Source organism: Scyliorhinus canicula, chromosome 2 (genome assembly GCF_902713615.1).
Source record: "Scyliorhinus canicula chromosome 2, sScyCan1.1, whole genome shotgun sequence".
Classification (NCBI taxonomy): domain Eukaryota; kingdom Metazoa; phylum Chordata; class Chondrichthyes; order Carcharhiniformes; family Scyliorhinidae; genus Scyliorhinus; species Scyliorhinus canicula.
This window is the reverse complement of record NC_052147.1, coordinates 252852752-252876476: the sequence shown is the minus strand read 5'-3', so window position 1 is coordinate 252876476 and position 23725 is coordinate 252852752. Positions and strand designations below refer to the sequence as shown.

Genomic DNA, 23725 nt, shown 5'->3' with positions numbered 1-23725 from the left:
TTCCTTTGAATCTGAGTAACCTCTAGCTTCACAGCTGCAGGCTATTGCTAATAGGTAATTGGCCTTGTGAGTTGTGAGAGCACTTCTCAGCTTAAGTGGCTTCTCGTGGGTAGAGAAGTTGCTTCGATGATTATTGTATCAAATTTCAATCAAAGTTTGAAGCCTGATCAGTTGGCCTGACCTCTGGAAGGGCCAGCATCATAGAGGCAGCACCCAACAATCAAACACTCAAGAGCTGGGGTTCAGCACTAGGGATATCCTCGCAACCGAAGGATGAGTGTGTGGATCAGGGGAGCGCACCTGAGTACGGTCTCCCTAATGTTCCTGGTAGGGGTCTAGGGTATGGGGTCTAGGGCTCCTGCTGTGGCCAGGGGTGAGATACAGAGTGACGTTTTCCACCACAACTAGCCTGTTGGATGACACACAGAGAAGGCAGGACATGTAAGGGTGGGGGAGGCTTGGGGGATTTGAAGGTCTAGGGGTGGAAGCCCAAACTGATTGTCGGTCTTATCTCCTTCTCCAATTCTTTACAGATACCAAAATGGATGGTGGTGTCAGTCCCAAATAGGTTGCTCTGTACGCCTGGACAGTAAATTTGAACTTGTCCAAGCCCACCAAGATGCCTGAGCTGCAGGATTCGCCACCATTGCTGGGATTCCCCAGGTCCAGGGGGTAATAGATGGCACACATGTCACCTTGTGTACAGTGGAAATCAAGGAGCACCCTTCATTAACAGTATGGGGTACCACTCCCTGAATGTTCAACTCGTGTGCGACCACCAGCTTCGGATCATGCACGTGTGTGCATACCTCCCAGGGAGTGTGTATGACAGCCACATCCTTGAACACCCGGTGATTCCCTGCATCTTCGAGGACTGTCCCAAGATGATAGGTTGGCTGTTGGAGGATAAGAGCTACTCACTGAGGTCCTGGCTGATCACACCAGTGCGAAGGCCGGAGCTCTAGGTGGAGACCCAATACAATGAGGCCCGTGTTGCCACCTGTGCTGTCATTGAGCACTGCTGAAAATCTGGTCAGGTACCTGGACCACTCTGTGGTGTACTGCAGTACAACCCCCAGAGGGTCTCCCGCTTTGTGGTGGTCTGATGTGCCCTCCACAGCCTGGCACAGCAGCGGGGTGACTTGCTGGAGGAAGATGGACATGTGGCTTCGTCTAAGGAAGGAGGCAGACCAGAAGGGAATGGAGAATGGTCCCGGGGAGGAGGGCGGGGGGGGGGGGGGGGGGGGGGGGGGGGGGGGGTTGCGCAGGAGGAGCCGGAGGGTGGAGGACAGGCAGCAGCCAGGGTCCTGCATGCCCAGAGGATCAGGGAGGCCCTCAACTTCACCCAATTCTCATCGGAAAAGGCTTTGTCCATCAGCACGCCCACTCCCGACCCCCCTTCCCCTCCTTTCTCCCTATTCCCCGCCATCCTCCCCATTCCCCTCCTTTCTCCCTATTCCCCTCTATCCTCCCCCATTCCCCTCCTTTCTCACTATTCCCCTCTATCCTCCCCCATTCCCCTCCTTTCTCCCTATTCCCCTCTATCCTCCCCATTCCCCTCCTTTCTCCCTATTCCCCTCTATCCTCCCCCATTCCCCTCCTTTCCCCCCCATTCCTCAACCATCTCATCTCTACCCTACGTTGCTCCCTCCCCAGCTCTCCTCCCATCAACTACCCTATTCAACCCTCCCAGGGTCTGTGCAACATCACCCCAGAATGGTAGGCCTGGGTCAGCACCGTCAGCAGGTCATCATAGAATCCTTACAGTACAGAAGGAGGCACTTTAGTCCATGAGTCTCACCGGCTGTCTGAAAGAGCACACTATCTTGGCTGACTCCCCAACTGTTGCTCCACAGCTCCAGGGTCCCAGGTTCGATTCCCGGTTTGGGTCACTGTCTGTGTGGAGTCTGCACGTTTTCCCCATGTCTGCGTGGGTTTCCTCTGGGTGCTCCAGTTTCCTTCCACAAGTCCCGAAAGACGTGCTGTTATGTAATTTGGACATTCTGAATTCTCCCTCTGTGTATCAGAAAAGGCGCCGGAATGTGGCATTTCACAGTAACTTCATTGCAGTGTTAATGTAAGCCTACTTGTGACAATAAAGATTATTATTATTATCAGATCCCTTCTCCCTCACCGACAATATGTGGTGAAGAAGCAGCTGAGCACATACGCCAGCGGCTGTGGCTGTATTTATATTGAGTTTTTTTTCAACTTCTGCTCTGTGTTACTGACTGTGGAATGTGGGTCATTCCTTTCTCCTTGAAATTTGTTTGGTCAGATCTCGCACAACTTGGTTCGTTGAAGTCTTCAATTTATTGTGCATTTTCAAAGGTGGAATCTCGCCCTTCGGTTCTTGCAGTTTAGCTCTGATGTGAACATTTTCCTGTAGATTTTCCTGTTTATGGACGGCACGGTGGCATAGTGGTTAGCACTGTTGCTTCACAGCACAAGGGTCCCAGGTTCGATTCTCAACTTGGGTCACTGTCTGTGCGGAGTCTGCAAATTATCCCTGTGTCTGTGTGGGTTTCCTCCGGGTGCTCCGGTTTCCGACCACAAGTCCCGAAAGACGTGCTGTTAGGTGAATTGGATATTCTGAATTCTCCCTCTGTGTATCCAAACAGGCGCCAAGATGTGGTGACTTGGAACTTTTCATGGTAACTACTATGCAGTGTTAATGTAAGCTTACTTGTGACAATAAAGATTATGGAAAATCATTTACCTTTGGCTTGCGCATTAATGCAGTCGATCACCATCTTGGGTTACATTTGAACATGTTTCCTCATCTCTGGGTCTTTTGTTGCCCACATTCAGGGTTACAAGCCAAGCTTTAGACTTGCTCTAGCTGAGGTGAACGGATGTTGCATCCCATCTATAATCTGGAAATCTAAGTCCTCCATCTCAACATTGTACTAATGGCAGCATGGTGGCACAATGGGTTAGCCCTGATGTCTCACGCGCCGAGGTCCCAGGTTCGATTCCGGCTCTGGATCACTGTCTGTGTGGATTTTGCACATTCTCCCCGTGTTTGCGTGGTTTTCACCCCCACAACCCAAAGATGTGCAGGCTAGGTGGATTGGACTCACTAAATTGCCCCTTAATTGGAAAAAAAATGAATTGGGTACTCTAAATTTAAAAAAAAAAAAAACATTGTACTGGTCTGTCAGAATAATTTGTCCTGAAGGTACTGTGTCATCACATAGCCTAGATTTTTCTTTCGAGGCATTCATTTTGGATCACCATATTGAGCCACTTCACATAGATCTGTGAGCATCATTATGTTGCATTGCGCACCTGTCTCTATCTGACACTTCCTGTTTACTTAATACTTTTTCTCAGTGGTCATCGTAGTATCAGTCTCAAACCATTTGTTGCCGAGAGACTTGACTGAACCAACCTGTTGTATGGTATATATTTCTTCATCAGATTCTTCTCCTGATAAATCTCCAACAGCCATCAGTATAGATTTGTTTTGCTTTTTTCTGACGTAACACAATTTTGGCTTAGGAGTGAGAGACCTCGCGATGAGAGCAAGTCCACTGCAAGATGGACAAAAGTGCAGCACGATCACAACACTTGTTTGTGAAATTGTTCTGCTTCTTGTAGTTAAAACACTGGACAATCCTTATTTTCCCTTGTGCAACTGCTTCTTTTCTGTGATTGCAATGTACTTTTGGCATGAACTGTCTCTGAGCATAATGCATCACTTGGTCAGCTCTGCCATACATATTTTCTACACTGCTGCATTTTGACACACATCTATTACTTTATTTAGCATCCGTTTCTCATCTTTCGGTGGACTTGGTCTCATCGAGAGATCTCTCACTCCTAAGCCAAAATTGTCTTTAATTAAATCATCTTTTAGCTGTCCGAATTCATATGATTCTGCCAGCTGCATTACTGCAATCACATACCCTTCAATGGTCTTTCTTTTGCTCTGAACTCTATTGTTGAACACATATTGTTAATATGTAACTTGCACTCAGGATTCAAAATGTGCCTTCAAGGCATTCAAAATTTTTTGCCGTCTGTTCTTTTTGGTCATCAATTAGATTTAAAGTGGAATACACTTTACAGCAGTCCCTCCCCAGCAATGTTACAAGTGTGGCTAATCATTATTGGTTCAGGCTTGTTCATTAAGTTTGTTGTGTTCCTTTTGTGTTTGCTTTTCCTTTGTCCTTTTGTCGCGGCTGCCTGCAGTTTGAAACTTTTTTGTGCTTCTTTCTTAGCTGTTTCTTTGTTGCCAATATTTTATTTGCAGCTTGCCTTTTTTTGTCATTTTTCCAGCAGCTTTTTTGCAGATTTGAACTTTTCTGTATGCCTTTCTTCGCTGCGGTCAGTATTTCATTTATAGTTTTTATTTTTGTCTCGTTTCCAGCTGGTCTTTTCTGCAGATTTGAACCATTCTGTGTTCCTGTGTTCTCAATCTTCACTGCATCATTTCCAGGGTTAAAATATTTATTTTTCTTCAACTCTGGCACCATGCTTCATATTTAGGGGCAGCTATACTTCAGTGCATTCTCAGTAATAGGGCATATTGAACCGAATAGAAATGGGATACTACTGTTGCCTCATGACAGGATCACACGACGATGGCAAGTATTTCCAAAACCCAAATAGGTCTGAACTCCCTAAAGCCCTTTCACCACCTATAAAGTACATCAGCAATGTTGTAAATAATTTTCCACTTGCTTGGCTGGGTACAATCACAACAGCCATTTGCCATTGATTTATAGCAAGTAACTCATTTCCTGACCACCCAAAGCCTGTCCACCATCTACAAGACACAAGTCAGGAGTGTAATGGAATATACTCCACTTGCCAGGATGAGTGCAGTTCAAATGGCACTCAAGAGACTCAACACCATCCAGGACAAAGCATGCCGCTTGATTGCTCCCCCTTCCACAAACATTCAAACCCTCCACCATCAACGAACAGTGGCAGCCATGTGTACCATCTACAAGATGCACTGCAGGGACTCACCAAGGTTTCTTATACAGCACCTTCCAAACCCACAACCACTACCATCTAGAAGGATAAGAGCAGCAAATATGTGGGAACCCCACCACCTGGAGGTTCCCCTCCAAGTCACCCGCCACCCTGACTTGAAAGTATATCACCATTCCTTCACTGTCGCTGGGGCAACATCATGGAACTCCCTCCCTAACAGCACAGTGGGTGTACCTATATCTCAAGAACTGCAGTGGTTCAAGAAGGCAACTCACCATCACCTTCTGAAGGGCAGCAAGGGATGGGTAATAAGTGCTGGCCCAACCAGCGACACACACATCCTTGTAAATTAATTTTTAAAAAAGGACTCAAGGGGCGAGATTCTCCACAAATGCGGAGAATCGTAAAGGCTGCCGTGGAACAGGCCGTGACCCACGGCAGCCTTCACGGCCACTTCCGGGGCCAATTCTCCCCCCCGGCGGGGCTAGGAGCACGGCCCCGTGCGTCACGGAAGCGCGGCCTTGACGACCGTCGTCAAGGCCGCACGTCAAGCGTCACGGCGGCTGACGCAGCCGATGATGTCAGCCGCGCATGCGCAGGTTGGACAATGCCAACCCGCTGATGCGCAGTTGGTGGCAGAGGGGAAAGAGTGCGTCTGTTGTGGACGCTGGCCCGACGATCGGTGGGCACCGATCGTGGGCCTGTCCCCTCCCGAGCACAGTCGTGGTGCTCCCGTGCCAATCGGGCCTCTAGATGCCCCAAACGAGCACCTGCTGCCCGTTTCACAACGGCAGTGAGCAGGTGTGTTTGCTGCCGTGTTGAAACGGGCGTGAAGGCCCGGCCGCTCGGCCCATCGGCCTCGGAGAATCGCCGCTCGCCGTAAAAAACGGCAAGCGGCGATTCGTGGCGTGGTTCGGGCGTGGGGGGGTGGAGAATAGCGGGAGGGCGTGAAAAATGTCAGGAAGCCCTCCCGCTATTCTCCCACCCGGCGTGGGGTGTGGAGAATCTCGCCCAAGGTGTCTGACACAATCCAGGACAAAGCTGTAACTTTATTGACATCCTCAGTTCTACCAGTTTAAACATGCACTGAAGCGGCCAATTTTGTGGCAATTGGTACAGAATTATGAGCCACTTTATGCTTTGGATTCATGGCCATATGGGTCACCTATCATAGAAAATAGATGTAATGTGTCATGTGGAACTTGAACCAAAGTCTCAAAGTTGAAAGGATAGAGTTCTAACGCATTGCAGACAACTCAATTGCAACCATCCCCCAAAAATGGAGTATGGTGTGATGGTCACAACAGACACGCTGTCTTCAAAGGAATAAAATCAATGTGGCAGTGTCTGGATATTGCATTAAGTTAGTCTCCTTCCTTTGCTTCAGCGGTAGTGACACATTGCCACAAATGGAAAGAACAGCAGAAACACAAAAGCAATTGTCTTTTTTCCATAAGACAAATGCCATAAAACTTTGTCTGCTTTTATATAAGTTGTCTACGGCTTACCCATTAGTGAAGAACTCATAATGCATAAACAATGCATGTTATATTGGAGGCTGTGGTTCAATAGTATATTTTACTGAGGGGCCACTGCACTTAAGAATCAAACACATTACCTTTAATCAGTCCTTTCTCTTGTAATGTTTTCAATGAAGGCCGCCTTGATATGAACTTTTTTAGTCGGCTCTTCACTCGTTTCTTCTCAGAGGTGTCAGATGAGGAGTGGTTCAGTCGCAGTACTGGGGATAAAAGAATAAGACAGATGTCAGATAACTGAAGCAATCAATTCCTGGCAGAGGTAGCCTGCAGGCATCAACATTTGGAAAAGTAAAATAGGATTCACAAACTTGATCAGGGATTTCAGATTTGCAGTATAAAATAACTTTAATTTCCAAAGACTAGTTTCTGTTGATGAAAAGTATCAAATTGGTAGCAGGCATTGAGAATAGTTGATCCTGATGATCTTCCTTCTGAAATTACCTAGGCTGAAGTTTCTTTATCGCCTCGATTTGCCTCCCTTTTCCTGGCAGTATTGAAACTTCCCCAGCTCTAATTTAACTTGCAGTAGCAACTCGACAGAAACATGCACACTTACACAGCTCTTTATGTATCATTATAGATGCAGAACATCAACAGGCAATTTTGCCATGACCAAGGCTTGGACAATCATATGCTCCAGCAGTCAGAAGTACAAACTTGGTTTGTGTTTCCTCCCTATATCAGAGATGTTCTGACCAATTGCAAAGATATTTTCAATGGGAAAAAGCTCTGTGTCGTCCTTCATATAATTACACAGGTTCACAGTATCACCGACAATTATGAAAGAATGTTTTGTAAAGAGAAATGCCTAATTTAAAACCAGTTTGTACTGGAAATAAAAAGACCTTGAAATAGCCAGTGATATTAACATGGTTGGATTAGTCCATCCTTGAGCACAGAGGGATTGCATGCAACTGTGCTGTGCTCATATGCTAATATTGCACAATGCAATTTCAAGGTTACATATTTTAACACAGAAGGCATCCTTATCTTTTGTCCTGCATTAACTATAATTCATACCTTAGCCTTTTCTAACCTCCTGGCCTGGAACCCCTGAAACTTAGCTTGTCCTCCAGTTCCAGGACTTAGACTCAGACTACTTCTTAAAGTTCCTCTTTAGTCTCTGCAGCTCTCAGGTTGGCTGGTAGCTCTCTAAGCTGGGACATCCTCCCTAGTGAGAGGCAAGTCCCACCTGTAGTCAACTGATGTTCATTCGAGTGTGAAATGGCTGCAGGGCACTGGGTTTTCACAGAGATGTGTTCCCTGCCAACTTGTCAGATGGCAGGAACGGAAACTGCACCATCTGAAAAATTTAGGCCAAGATGTTCAGAAAGAAAAGTGAATATAAACTTGTATTTGTCACATTCTGAACAGTCTTAGAATAAAACGTAAAGTGACCAAGAGAACCATGCCTGTTTAAATCACAAATAGAAAATTGTTTCCATTCTACATTATCTCCAATTGGTATGGTTGATATGAAGTAGTGACATTTATTGACATAAAATAGCAGTCACATTGTACAATAAGGAATAGGTCATTCAGCAACTCCAGTTGGATCATAGAATCATATAATCTCTACAGTGCAGAAGTAGGCCATTTGGCCCATCGAGTCTGCACCTACCCCTGGAAAGAGTACCCTACCTAGGTCTATCCCCCGACCCTATCCCGATAACCCAGCAACCCCACCTAACCTTTTGGACATGAAGGGGCAATTTAGCACGGCCAATCCACCTAACCTGGACATCTTTGGACTGTGGGAGGAAACCGGAGCACCCGGAGGAAACCTGGGGAAAAGCATGAGGAAACCTACACAGACACGGGCATGGGGAAAAAGTGAAACTCCACACAGACAGTGACCCGATGCCGGAACTGAACCCGGGTCCCTAGCACTGAGAGGCAGCAGTGCTAACTACTGTGCCACCATGCAAGGCTGCTCTGTAGCTAAACCCCATTTGTTTGTCTTTGTTCCGTATCCCATGCAACATTTTCCCAACATAATTATTGATTTCAATTATGAAAGTTTCAATTAGCCTTTTAAGTGAGAGAGTTTCAACTTTCCATTAACCTATGTGGGAAGAAGTGTAGTCCAATTTCACACTGAATCAGGATCTCATTTTAAGGTTGTGCCCACCTGTCTTGGATTCCCTTACTGTAGGAAACTGTGTCATTTTGGCTACCCAATCATATCACACTTCTGCATCAATTAGATCACCCTCAAACTTCTACTTTCAAGGGAAGTCAAGTTTATGCATACTGCACTCATGATTTCATCTCCTATCAGTTTGGTGAATTTGCACTGCACTCTCTCCAAGGCCAATATACAGAGATACAGTACCCAGAACTGAATACATTACTCAGTATGGGTGTCCTCCCAAGGCTACATATAACTCAACCATAACTTCCTTTCCTTTGTATAGTTACCTTGAGATAGTACGGCCTTCCAATAGTGTTTTTGATTGCTATTTGTATCTTTCTTCAAGTTTTTTTTGTGACTTCTTTGCACCTCCACAGTTCGAAATTTCTCATCATTCTCAAAATACTCCAAATTGTCTTTCTTGAAACCGAACACATTGCCTCATTGAGCTCAATTTGCCACAGCTTGTTCCATTAACTTAATTTACCTGTCTTTTTTATCATTTCTTGGTACTATCTACACTGCTTGTTATGCCTCCCAACGTTACCTCACCTTCAAAGTTTGAAACACAACTCTTCATTACTTATTTTTTCTTCTTCAGAGAGGCACAAGATCTGGAGTGAAAACTGGTCTGTGCAGCTGGGGAGCTACACACTGATTTTCAGTCAGAGCCTGACTCTATATGGTAAGATTTCAGCCCTTACATTTGAATTGATTAGAGAGAATTCAAAAATAATAATCTTCATATGTTATTAGGTTTCTTTATTAAGTATGGAAATTACTCATTTGAAACCTATGCTTGACATTGAATAATTTGACACACACTTCATTTAAGAATGGGCATTGTACAATTTTGAAATTACAAATAGTAATACTATAAATAGTATTTTTTTTAAATTGTAAAAGAAATTAATATGTGAGACATTATTGAGATAGATAAGATTTTCAGGTGCCTTGACAGGGCAGATGCTGAGAGGCTGTTTCACCTTCTGGGAAGGGCCAGAGGGCATAATCTCAGTGTGCGGGTGATGGTGGTGATTCTGTGGAATTCTTTTCCGCAGGGGGTTGTTGAAGCTGAGTCATTATGTATGCTCAAGGCTGAGATAGATTTTTAATCAGTAAGGGAATCCGGGATTATAGGCATAAGGCGGGAAAGTGGAGTTGAGGATTACATCCAATCAGTCGTGATCTCGCTGAATGGAGGAGCAGACTTGATGGGCTGAAATGCCCACTCCTTCTCCTACGTCTTATGGTCTACGGTCCTATATGCACGTTAACCACTGAAATGACGTGGTCAGTTTTCAAACACTTTATTTTAAAATGTGATTTCACCTCTCGGTCAGTCAGCTTCTGGTTCATTTGCAATAATCACCCAATTGTTTTAGGAAGGAGTGGGTTACAGTCAAGACCCTATGTCTTATGGTCTTATCCTATGTCTTATGGTCTTATCCTATGTCTTATGGTCTTATGTCGCGAGGAATTAAGGGCTACGGGGAGAATGCTGGTAGGTGGAGTTGAAATGCCCATCAGCCATGATTGAATGGCGGAGTGGACTCGATGGGCCGAATGGCCTTACTTCCACTCCTATGTCTTATGGTCTTATGGTCTTAAGTTGTGGTTCATAATAATAAATGTTTGGTGATTTTGTTAAAATGCGTTTTTACAGCAATTTTTCTGAATTACTGTATAAATAAGGGGCTGGATTCGTTAGCCCCAGCCCCGTGTTTCTCAGCAGCCTGTCATTCGCTGTCAGCGGGATTCTCTCTTCCCACCGTTTGTCAATGGTATTTCCCAATGAAGCCACCCCATGCTGCCAAGAAACCCATGGGCAGAGCTGCACTATGGCAGGAACAGCGAATCCCAACAGCCAGAGAATTCTGGCCAAGGTTTCTGAAGAATATGATCTATCCAGAATTTGTGGAATTGTTGAAGAGCTGCGTCTGGCTGTGGAAGTACTGTCTTATAATAACGCATCTCTCACAAATTAGAACCTTACTACTTGACTTAATTTCTTGTTCCATGAATATGAAGAATGGTAGACAGATCCTGGAGACTAGTTGGTAACATGCAGTTCTCAGGCCATATTATCATAACAAAAACATCTTTCAGAAATATGGTACCTTGCATGTGGTCTGACATGGCATATGTGAAATTATTGGTTGAACCATGTATTATATCTAAAGTAATTAAGGCCTCCTTCTCTTTATTCTCCTATTGGTAACCCTCCTCTTGAGTGGATGAATCTTCTCCTTTAACCCATGGTCATGTGGTAGATGATGTGGATCTGGAAGGACGCTGCATGAACCATTTCTGGTCATCCAACTTTGTTTCGATGAACATACCGTACACCTTTTGGGAGAATACAGATTTTGGCAGATCCTTTTTATAATGCATTACAGTAATGGGAACTGCAAAGTTTGGTCATGTTTGCACCAAACAGAAGTTAATCAGCTGAATCATTCAGGTCTGATTTGCCGCCACATATGGGAACGGTTGTACAAGTAAACTTAGGGTGCCATTGGCAATGGCATAAAATGTACCTTTGCTATCCTGCCATTATAACCGATATGAAGTTAACTAAAAAGCAGCTAGAAAACATGGCTGCTGTCAACCCACTGGAGCCCTCCACTTGTACACAAACTGAAATTTAAGTGACCATTGGACATTTACAAGCAGCATTACTCTTAAAGCAGGATAAAATGTGGCCTATTATAAATACTACAATTACCTATAAGCCAGCATGCTTAAAGGCACATGGCATTAGTTCAGAATAGCTCTTTCTGTGAGTCCCCTCCTAAACTGTTCCAAACACTTCACAGGCTATAACAGAGATAAACAAACATAATGCCCCACATCCCTTCATGACCAGTATGCTGTCCTCCCATGTCCTTTTGCAGTTTTAATTTTAACTGGTCATTCCTTATGTTTGTGTCTGTACCAAGGTGGTTTCTTAGGTGTTAGCCTCAGCTTAGTGGTAACATTCTCATCTCTGAACCATGGCTTCAAGTGTCACTCATTTCAGGGACATTAGCACACCATTCTGGCTGATATCTCATGAAGCACAAAGGCAATTCTGTGTTATCAGAGGTGCTTCTGTCAGATAAATAGAGAAAGATACAAGAAGCTCCACTGTATAAATTGAAGAGTAACCAGAGAGTTCCCCTAGTGTCCTGACCAGTATTTATTCCTTCAGCAATATCACTAAAGCAGATCATCTGGTCATGTATCTCATTACTGTTTGTGAGGCCTTGCTGTGTGCCAATGACTGCCATATCTTCCTACATTACAGAAAGTGACTACACTCCTGAAATATTTAATTGGCTGTGAAGTGTTTTGGGGCACCTTGATAGCATCAAAGACACTGTATACGTGCAAATCATCAGGGTGGCACTGCCAGGGTGCCAGGGTGACAGTGTCAAGATGACCGAGTGCCGGGGCAGTTCCAGAGTATCAGCCCCCTTGTCCTCGGCCACCCGGAGGTCTCCAATGGTCTGTGGTGCCCTTGTTCCCCGTTCCCCCCGAGGTGCCATTACATCTGGTGCTAAATGGCTCCCTGGAAAAGTCTTGCAGGTGCCGCCATTGAGCCCCCGTTGAATCCAGTGTCCGGATATTTAAATGATCCATTCGACTTTTTAAATATGCAGATCTGGATTTTGTCAGTGAGGGCTTGATCCAGGTCACATCGGGTGGAGCGAGACGGGTGACTCGCGATCAGCACCGTGTCAGATTTGGGGCTTATGCCCGATTCACCAGTTTCACCCAGATCCCCGGCAGGCGCAACAGGGCTGTTGAATCGCACCCATCATTTCAATTTAAATTATAAGAGCATTCAAGTTCAAGAAACGATAAGATAAAAGCATGTATTGATAGAATACATCACCAACATGAGACCTGAACCAGCACTCATGACCAGGCCCATTTATTTTACTACGAGCTTGAAAGTCCCATTTCATCACAAAGCAGTCATAAATTAAATGTTGTTAATTCTACCATAATCTAATATCAGTATTACTGAAAAGAGAAACAATGTTTTTCTCTTTGGACTTATAAGGACAAACACAAGAATGCCAAATTTTAAATGAACACAACAATTTATACTAGAAGAGAAAAAGGATGCTGATTGATTTGCAAGTTGATTCTTGTTTGGTGAAAGCAAGCGGGAACTATCGACTCCTCATACATCCGGGTAATTCAGAAAAGGTGCAAGGCTTGAACATACCTTTTCTGTTTGTGAAGAATAGGTCCTTGATTATGAATATATCTTGCTTCTCGCAAACACAAACTAGGTCAGTTGATAGTCTTCGATTGTTTGTGCAGTTATTAGTATACTTGGATTGCTCAGCAAGCGCTTCCCAATTGCAGAATCAAATCGAATATTTGACATTTTGGTTTGAGTCATGCAACTGTGGGCTGGGAAATGCTACTCATGTTGCCACTGCATTGTAGCACCATGAAACAGTTTGCTGAACACGTTGTTCAAATTTTCACTGGTCAACATTAAGGTTGACCTTATCAATCATCTTGTAAATTGGGCCCTAGTTATTTGCTCACCTTGCCAGCTTGACACAGAAATAGAGTGCATAAGCATCATCCAGCAGGACCATGGCTGCCTTGATCAGATCATTGCTCACAATGGACCAAAGGCATCCACTCTCGGACATGAAATGTGCCTGGTATTTTGCAAATTACCTTGGAAAAGTATCTCAAAAGTTTGAAGAACAGGGCAAGCAAGCCATTTTGCTTTGTTGCTCTACAGTGGCAATGCTAGTGGTATTTTTCCATGAACAAGATGCTGCTGTCAGTTCACACAGTTGAGTAACATTGTGAATGAATTTCAGTGCCGTTGCAATTTCAGATAAGTAAGTCGTACTTCCCAAACAAGATGGTTGGTTGTAGTAGGCAGCATATAGAACATACTCAACCAGCCCCGCCTGCAAAACCCAAACCAAAACTTCTCTTTGATGTGATTCTGCAATTGGGCAGCACTTGCTGAACAATACTGAGTGTGCTAATATCGACACCATAGAACATAGAACAGCACAGCACAGAACAGGCCCTTCGGCCCTTGATGTTGCGCCGAGCAATGATCACCCCACTCAAACCCACGTATCCAACCCACACCCACAACCCAACAACTCCCCCCCAACCTAACCTACCAATAACCAATTTACATCAATCTTGTAAAATGGCTCATTTATGCTTGCTAGAAGTGACATTTTTCATCCTCGTGGACCTGTCCTCTGCACCGAAAATAAATCCGTACAAACCTTGAATCATTGTTAAGTTATCTGGAAGCACGGGGAACCAATAATTTCCGATGCTTTCTCCATGGCGATGCCTTTGCCAATCAGAGTCTACTCGTATTATGAACTGTGATGATCATTTGAAATCTGGCATTCTTGCATTTGTCTTGATGAATGAAAGCTTTGGCAACTTAAATCTCCCTTTTCAGCAGCATTCACGTTCTGTACTGCCAAGCGATAATTTCAATAATTTGTTGTTCTGATATGATATCAAAACCTTTTAATATTTTCAGACTAGAAATAAATTCAATAGTTTTTTAAATTTAGTTTTATGACATTCAACTTTAGCTGCAAGCACAGAAATAGGTTTCACAAAAAACAATTTTGTTCCTTTCAAGAACCAATGAGGGCTGATTCAATAGGTGTATTGTAATTAATTCATGGTACACATAAGGCAAATGTCATATTATTATGACATGAGAATCAGACCAACCAACATGAAGCAATAAATCACCTGTTAAAGGAACAAATATTTATGGTTGTTCATTTGCACAATTTCTTAAGCAATTATTTCCAACATAATATGAGCAACAAAAAGCATTCTGAAGAACTATCTATTAACCATCCCTAGTAATGGGTACAAGGTCTATTGACAGTGGATGTCAGAGTAAAGTGCTATTGATTGCTGTTCTTCATGAGTATGACAAAATCTATTAATCTGAAGAGCAGAAATAATGTCTGCACTTTTCTGAAGTACAGTGTCATTGTCTCCCTTGACATCGCAGACACAATGTACTGACTAAATGTTGTAATGACTGAGCTTGAGCGAGTAAGGGCACTTTGCATACCCAACTTAAAGAGAACAAAATTCTCCACATTAGATTCAGGCAGAGTGAGTAACCCTGCTATGTGCCAGTTTGGGCATAGTCCAGGGGACCTCCATATACTGTGCAATAATTTATGACAAAGGGAATGATAAATGAACATTCTATTGCAGCGTGGGCAGGATAAACCTCTTCCATCAGTTAGCGTTTTTGAGAGTAATATCCTGTCGCATTTCAGGAGCAAACTTTTTAAAAGAATAATTAAATCCAACCGTAAAAATGTTAACGTATTGTTTTAGTTGGACAGGCAAGAAAACAGCTCAGTGTCATATAAATGAGATGGAGATGACTATTTCCCAAAGAATGTGTTCTTGAAAAACTCTGACGCATTCATACAGTTTCTCAGTTAAAAAAAATCCAACAGAAATTTATAGGATAAACTGATCGTTAGTACAAGTGGGGTGGTTAAACTTCTGGTTCATAGCCCAATTTTGTCCATTTTCCTACTGTATAGATAAAGGATGTGAGAAAATCCATCACTGCCCAAACTAAATTGTTACATTTAAAGTTAGGTCAAAGGAAAAGGAACTCTGATTTTTTTAAAAGTTGTACTGTGTGATAAAGGCTTCTGATTAAAACATCTGTATTTGCTAAATTTCCAGATGAACACTTGAAATTAACTACCAAATGTCAATCATCCTACCTTTCTATACACCAGACAGAAAGGAGATTAATCAAACTGAAAGCAACATTATCTCTGTTTATTTATGTAATCTGTCTAGACTAATCCACCATTATGTAAAATGTCACTGAACAACAGGATGTCCCTTGAATATCTGTCTCTTTTCATAGCACATGCCTTGTAACCAATCAAAAAGTTCAGCTGTGGTGAAACACTGCAAATATTGCAATGGCTGAAACTCAAACTGGATGTGTACCAAAAGGGCAATATTTGTCATCGATGTCAAATTTTCGCTTATTTGTTCAAAGCGTATTTAACTAGAAAGCTTATTAATTTGACCGTAAGACATGGTTAATACTTCAGAGTTTGTTCATGTTTTCATTTGTACTTTCTGTTCCTATTGGCATGATCTAATGGCGCAGTTATGAATGAAGGACACAATGTCATTTAAACAATTGTTTTGGATTAATATACCACTTGCAGAACAGGCCAGTGTTTTGGAAACCTACAATAATGGAAAGCACCCTTGTTATATATCCTATTACTTGCCCCAACAATAAACAAACTAAAGACAAAGAAGGAGCTTCCATTGATATTGCACCTTTCACACCCGCAGAATGTCCCAAATGCTTTACAGTCAACAGTGCTTTATCAGGTGCGGATACTATGGCAATGTAGCAAAATGAGGCAAACAATCTGTGTACAGGATGTTACCACAAACAACAATAAGATAAATGGCTAGTTAATCTGTTTTAGTGATGCTGGTTGACTATCAGTGTCAGGGCACAAGGGAGAGTTCTGCAGCTCTTCCTCAAAAACTGCTGTGGGATATTTTATGTCCACTTTTGATTGTAGATGAGATCTTGGTTTAAAATCTTACTTGAAAGGCAGAACATCGAACATTGCAGCATTCCTTCCTTACTGCCCTGAAATATCCACCTAGACTATGTTTCTGGAGTGGGGTTTGAACTCACAACCTTCTAAAGTTGAGGTATGTTTGCTAAAACTGAAGCACAATTGACTCAGCCCACAGACTGGGAAACTGAAGGATTTGGGTACAACACTGGTTTTACATCCCATCCCGATTTTCTACTGTATCAACGTAAAGAGAGTGCAATATTAGAGAGCATGTGGAACTGGCACCTGAGTCTGTGAGTTCCCTGTCCAGTAAACTAGTTGAAATGATGCTCAATTGACCAATGTCAAATAAATGAACAAAATTTAAGTTTTGTCCATGTAGTACAAATGACACTTTATAAAAGTTATATTGAGAAATGTTTGTACCATCACACTGTTTCACAAGTAGCCATTGCCTTGTGATTTTCTAAAAACTGAGGGCGGAATTTTTGGTGGAGGCTGAAGTTCAGCTGCCACGGCTGAAAGGGTGAGCTGATTCTGCTCCTGCAGTCTGCCGGACCCAGGGGTGGCATTTTGTCGGCAGTGATCAATTGACAGCCGCCACCGCGTCCAATTAAGGATGATGGCCCACCCTGAAGAGCTGCCAGCCCACAGCTGGTCAAGAAGAGTACTGAAAGAAGTTTATGAAGACATTGCCCTTTCCATTTGGCTGGGAAATAATGCAAAAATGGGGACAAAACAAAATTACTGAAGTGGGGTATTCATAATAAAATTTAATGAACAACACTTTTGACTGCAGCATTGGGACTTGTTTAATCATGACTTCAATACTAATCAGATCTTGATGCCAGCAGTACCATTTGTGGCTCCATTCTTTCTCAATTTGAGAAAATACTTTCACCACAAAACCAGGCAGATGGCCGGGAAGTAATATTTTTGCACTTTTATTTGCCTACCAATAATATTTACAATAAATGTAATGTACATTACTTTTTCATAATTGTAATGAATACATTCTATGAACTTTACAATCTGATTGTCCAGTAATAGCAAGCAATGCTTGACTTCATTTAGCTCAGACACTACCATTACTTAACTGAAGAAAAATAGGCACACATCTGGCATGGAGACAGCAAGGTGACAGTTTCACACTGAGCAAAAAGCTGACAATATTATTATTCATGTGTATGCTGTGAAGACATTTGACCAGGAATCAGTCAGGTAAAGAAAGTGTCTGTGAAATGTCTAGGGAAACTGTAATGGTTTGAAAATGTTTGAAAAGGATTCTTAAGAGCTTGTTTCAATGTAAAGGGATCAATTGTAATTTTCTTGAATAGTAAGAAATACTGGTCCATATGACCTGGTGGCCCTTGATCTGGAAACAATATCAACAGGAAGGAAGATTTAAAAAAAAGCTTTGTGGCTGGCAGACACAAAGGAGAACTGCAAACACAAAGGATAGCTACATCGAGAGGAGCGCACAGACACAGGAACAAGGAGAAAAAGGACAGAGCCAGAAAGAGGAACTCAGAGAATTGTTGTGAAATGAAAAAGTGAATTGGTCTCAGGAAGTGGTCAGTTTTTCCGTTTGGCAGAAAAGGAGACAGGAGCTCCTGGAGGCAATATATGAGCTGGCTAAACAGGTCTAACACCCTGAAAGCTGTGTGAACAGCTCAGGGACATTTAAGATCTGGGTGTTTTCCCAAAAGTGGCCAAATCATGAACCAGGGCATTATTCATTAGTCAGTTGAAAATGAACTCTGGAAAGCCACAGGTTCATTACTGTCATGACCTGAGGGAGAGAGGGTTCATCAAAATGTGTGTTACTGGTGATAATCATATCCGTTAATCTCAAAGGTGATAACTGTTGTTGGATAGAACTCCTGGCCTATCCTGCATGAATAAAGAATAGCACATGCTATGTACTTTCAAATTCGTGCAGGAACTGATGCGGGTGCTTGTTGCATAAGATGTACCTTTGTTGTATTGACTATTTAAAGCGAAATTTAAATTCTAATTTGAAGTATCATTTGCATATTAATTCATGTGGAATTTGCTTTGGCTCTGATTTGTTTTAAAGTGAAACCTATAAAAAGTAGGATTTTGTGGGTAATTTCTTCATTTGGAGGTCATTCAGTAAATGTTGTAATTTTAATTTAAAGTTTTTCCACTGTATAAAGGGGATCTTAACAGGGAATTTAGAAGAACTGAAGTTATATCTTGTACATTTGGGACTATATGTTCCAAAATACTTGTCCAGTAAAAATAATAATTGCTATTTGTTTATATTATTATCCACACATAATCATTGAACGATTTTGCAATGATACCCTGATAATACTCTCTGTAGAAGATTGGTCAGTGTGCACATGGTCTGCCATATTCAAAAACAATGGCTGAGATCTTATGGCGCTTCATGTCGGTGGGATCTTCTGGTTTCGCTGATGGTGCTCCCCTGCTGTGAGTCTCCTAGTGGCATGGGGTGAAATCAATGGGAAATCCCATTGACAACGTCTGGACTAGGGGATCCCGCCGCAGGCCAACGTTGGCTGGCTCCTTCTGCTGAGAAACACGGCCAATGTCATCAACATTGATGAGGCAGGATCCCTGAAACTATGAAAAAGAGGCACTAAAGTTCAGTGTTTTTATAGCTGCTTTACTCAATCTCCATGATGTCTCAGTGTATTTATCCAGTGAATGGCTAGGCCGTACACACTTGGAAGTCTCAGATTTTCTCCATATCTAGGTGGACTAAACCTTTCAATGGGCATGGAAAAAAGAACTGTTACATTGGTCTTTTCAGTTGGTGATGAGGAAAATCAATCAATGCCTTAGTCTTGATGAGAACATTTTAAGGTATTAAATATGGAGAGGATATAGGAGAGGAAAATGTGATCCAGTTAGTCTGGAGCCAGGGGTAAGAAAAAATACTATAATCTATTATTAGCAACATGGTACTTTGAAAATAATAACATGGAATTATGAAAGGGCAATGATGCTTGACAAATCTCTTCCTTTTATTTGAGGTTGTAACTAGAGGGAACTAGAGGTTGATCCGAGGGAACCAGTGAATGTAATGAATTTGGATTTTGAAAAACATTTTCAACAAGGTGTCCTGTAGGAGGTCATTTCACAAAATCAGGACTCAGTGGATTGGTGTCAGTACATGAGCATGGATTGAGAATTGGTTTAGACAGAATAGGAATAAACAGATAATTTTTGGATTGGCAGGCAGTAAGTAGTGGGAGATCTCAATGATCAAGGCTTCAGCTATCCACAGTCCATATCAGTGGCGATTTTAAATTTGCTGATAATACAAAGTTAAGTGGAAAAGTAAACTGTGATGAGAATGCAAAGAGACTGCAAAGGGATATAGACAAGTTAAACGACTGAGGAAAAACATGGCCGATGGAATCTAATGAGAAGAAATCTGAAGTCATCCACCTTGATAGGAAATTTTGAGGATTAATTTTTTATACATTGTTGATAGACTAGGAAATGTTGGCATTCAGAGAAAGTTAGCAGGCAGGCACATGAAGCTATTTGGACACAAATAGTATGTTGGAGTATGAAAGTGAAAATGTCCTCAATGACTCCCCCTCGGACTGATCTGTTCCCTGTAAGAACACTATTCATGACGCCCTATGCTGCTCTTGCTCATGTATTTGCTTTGTTTAGCCCCTTGTTCCAGACTGTAACCAATCACTGTTTGTCAATGTACTCTGTTGATTATTCTTTTTGTCTACTATGTATTTACTGTGTACGTTCCTTTGGCCGCAGAAAAATACTTTTCACTGTGCTTCGGGACATGTGACAATAAATCAAATCAAATCAGTCAATCCTGAAATTATACAGACCTTGGTGAGATAACACCTGGGGCGGGATTCTCTGACCCCCCCGCCAAGTCGGCGAATCGCCGAGGGGCGGCGTGAATCCCGCCCCCGCCGACTGCCGAATTCTCCAGCGCCATAGATTTGGCGGGGGCGGGAATCGCGTTGTTCTGGTCGGCGGGCTACCCCCCAGCGATTCTCCAGCCCGCGATAGGCCGAAGTCCCGCCCGTTCCATGCAGGTCCCACCGTCGTAAATTGGAGTTGGTCCCTTACTGGCGGGACCTGGTGGCACGGGCGGGCTCCGGGGTCCTCGGGGGGGGGGGGCGATCTAGCCCCGGGGGGTCTCCCCACGGTGGCCTGGCCTGTGATCAGGGCCCACCTATCCGCGGGCGGGCCTGTGCCATGGAGGCACTCTATTCATCCTGCATGCGCAGGGCGGGGGAGGGGGGGTTCACCTTCACGCCGGCCATCGCAGAGGCTTACAAGTCCGACGCGAAGGTGAATCCCCCCTGCGCATGCGCGGGGATGACGTTAGCAGCCGCTGACGCTCCCACGCATGTGCGGACTGCGCCGGCTGGCGGACTCCCTTCAGCCCCGGCTAGCGAGGCGCCAAAGGCGTTCCATGCCGGCCGGCGGGGCGCAAACCACTCCGGTGCCGGGCTAGCCCCTGAAGGGTCGGAAGATTCCGCTCCTTTGGGGCAGCCTGACGCTGGAGTGGTTCCCGCCACTCTACTGTGCCATTTCTGCCCACCCCGCCAATTCCCAGAGAATCCCGCCCCTGGAGTCCTGTGTACAGTTTTGGACTCCTTACCTGTAAGGATATACTTGCCTCAGAGAGAGTGCAATTGAAGTTTCACTAGCCAGATTTCTGGGATGTGGGTATTGTCCCATGAGCAGACATTGAGTAGACTGGGTCTAAGTTGTCCAGGGTTTAGAAAAATGAGAGTCGATTTCATTGAATCATATGAAATTCTTAAAAGGGTTCACATAGTAGATGCTGGAAGGACTTTTCCCCGTCTGGGGTTAATTAGGGAAACAATCTTAGAATAAGGGATCGGTCACTTATTAAGCGCAGAAATTGATTTACTGAAAGGTTTATGAATCTTTGAAATTCTGCATCCAAGGGGTTGTGCATGATCAGTGATTGAGTATATTCAAGCAGCTATCTGTATATTTTTTGGGTTACTAAGGGAATCAGGGGATGTGGGAATATTGTGGGAAGGTAGAGTAGAGAGGGAAGGACAGCCCCAAATAACATACTGAATTGTGGGGCAGACTTGTCAGCCAAATTCTCCATTCGTGCTTCTATTTCTTAATCTTTATGGTCTTTTAACAATCAGGTTCACGTGAGAAATGACTGAGATGCATTGTCAAGAATCACGGCTCAGTAATGAATACTGCTGTGGCATATCGGAGGGTAACTTGCACCTGCTAACACAACTCTTTCATGAGCAGCAAGAAAGAACCTGGCAAGGACAAAACACAATAAAAATCTTACAATGTTCTCAAAGCTGAACTAAAAGAAAGAAGTTTAGATTATGTACATAGTGCGATTCTGGCTCACTTGCTATTGGGGATAGGAGCGGAAGAAAGCAAACCATGATTGTCCTGATGGGGCGATCCACAAATGGGCAGTTCCTCATTTTCAGTTGCCAAAGCTTTCCAGATTTCAGGAACAATATTGCATCGCCAATCAATTGGAGTAAGAAATACTTTCATTGCGTTGTGAAAGCTGAATCATGCAAAAGACAACATGTACAAAACAATTCAGCATTTCTCAATTCAATGTTCTTCAAACATTGCTGATTTGAGTACCACTGTGATTCATGAAAGGGTAACAAAGGGGTTGAGCATCATCTGCAGGACAAGTTCAGAATCTATACTCATTTAATGGTATTGTCAACTAGATAGATTTCAATGTTCAAGGATACAGTACATTTGGCTTAAACATAGAAAAGAACTTTCATGATGCAAGGTTTATTTGCCATTGTGACTGATTCACACAACTTTAAATTTAGTTCACTTTGTCCTCATTCCACATCATCAGACACATCCTGCATTCATCCTTTGCATTTGTGCATATCCTGGAGGCATCTGGCTCTACCATAGCATTTAGTTGCTCTCTGACTGGCTGACAAGAAGCACAAGTCAATTGCATTGAAATGGACAATGTACATTATTTACATTTTCATTCTCCATCAGCTGGAATTTATATTCGTTGGTGTGATGTGGCCAATACTTGCAAGTTTGGCATTGATTGCCCATTCCTCGGGTATCCTTGAAAGGGTTATACTAGGCTTCCTTGTTGAATCTCTACAATCTGCGCACTGAAGGTGATTCCAACATTGTTGTTAGGGAGAGTCAGCATGCTGAGCTAAGGATGTTTAGTTTCCATGCAGTGCGTCATTTAACAGCCCATGAACAGGGAATAGAACATGTCTAGCTGAAGAAAGTAAGTTCCAGTAATAAGCTATACTGTGGCCTGAGCAAGCCATTTATTGGTTGAGAATAAAGCACTCAACTGCCTCAACCATTTTACTCTTGTATGGAGTTAATTAAAAACAAAATTACTATTTTAGCTTCCTATCATCACAAATCAGGAAATATTTCCCAAGGGCTTTGGTTATTAGTCCAAGAATTCCCATACTTTAGGTAGATATTTCTTTTGTTTGTTCTCAGTATGTGTAAACAGACATGGTACGGTTCCCACAATCTTGTCAGACTACTCAGCTCCTTAAATTAATTCCAGAATAAAAAAGTGCTTTCAACTTCTAAGCCTTTCTAAATGCCCAAGCCAATAAGGAATAAATCCTTTTCAAACATTTTGGATGTAAGGAAAAAAGCAAAACAAAAAGCTTTCTTTCCCAGAAACACTGAATTAATGTGGTAGCTAAAAATGCACAATTAATTATAGTTTGCCCAAACATGCTCATGGTTCTTGAAGCTATGAGCTCTCCAGCATCTCTTGCACCAAATATGGTAAGTTTCTCGAAAGGTTTTTGTTGTTTGTTTTATGCAGTTTTTTTTTGGCATCTAGTGATTCAACGTTACAGATATGAGAATTTCTGAAGACAAATTGATATGGGCCTGTTTTTCACACTTAAAAGATTATGGGCCTCATTTCATCTTTCTCTTCAAAGTGGATTTTATTAAATGCAAGATGATTTCTATCATCGGAACTGGTGCAACAAATAACTTTGCGAACCATTGAGATGAATCTCAATAATGTCTTCCTTGGTCAGTATGATCCAGATGTCATGGCAAATGATGAACAACCAATACGGGCGTGTAGTGGGGAAAGCGAAGGCCAATGGTTCGCACCAGACTAAAGCGAACAAGACGCTTATATTTTAACACTGGTTCCAAGTCGTAGCAGCCTTTAATGCAGCATAGGCCAGTAAGGGAAGCAAAACACAAACTAACACTGAAGGGGAAAATAGTGTTGGAGTTAACTGGAGGCTGCCGGTGAAAACAACAGCAAGAAAGTCAGCAGGGCACCCAAATGACAAATGGAGCTGTAGCAAAGGGAGAAGGACAAAGTACTGACAAAGGTGACCCAAAGGTGACCCAACAGAATGCTAAAGAAGAAACACCAAGCTAAATGAAACACCAAGGGAGAAGGAGAGAACCCAAGGGGTTCAGGGACAGAATTGTGACATAAACTC

General features: G+C 43.0%; 1 protein-coding gene across 3 annotated transcripts in view; it reads right to left on the bottom strand.

The window, feature by feature from the left end:
- LOC119962096 (rho GTPase-activating protein 15-like) overlaps nucleotides 1-23725 on the bottom strand; it is a 992501-nt gene that overhangs the window by 354568 nt on the left and 614208 nt on the right. For all 3 annotated transcript variants that reach the window (XM_038789949.1, XM_038789950.1, XM_038789951.1), the window contains one exon: nucleotides 6566-6688. In XM_038789949.1, the coding sequence (XP_038645877.1) occupies nucleotides 6566-6688 (123 nt within the window). The remainder of the gene's footprint in view (nucleotides 1-6565; nucleotides 6689-23725) is intronic.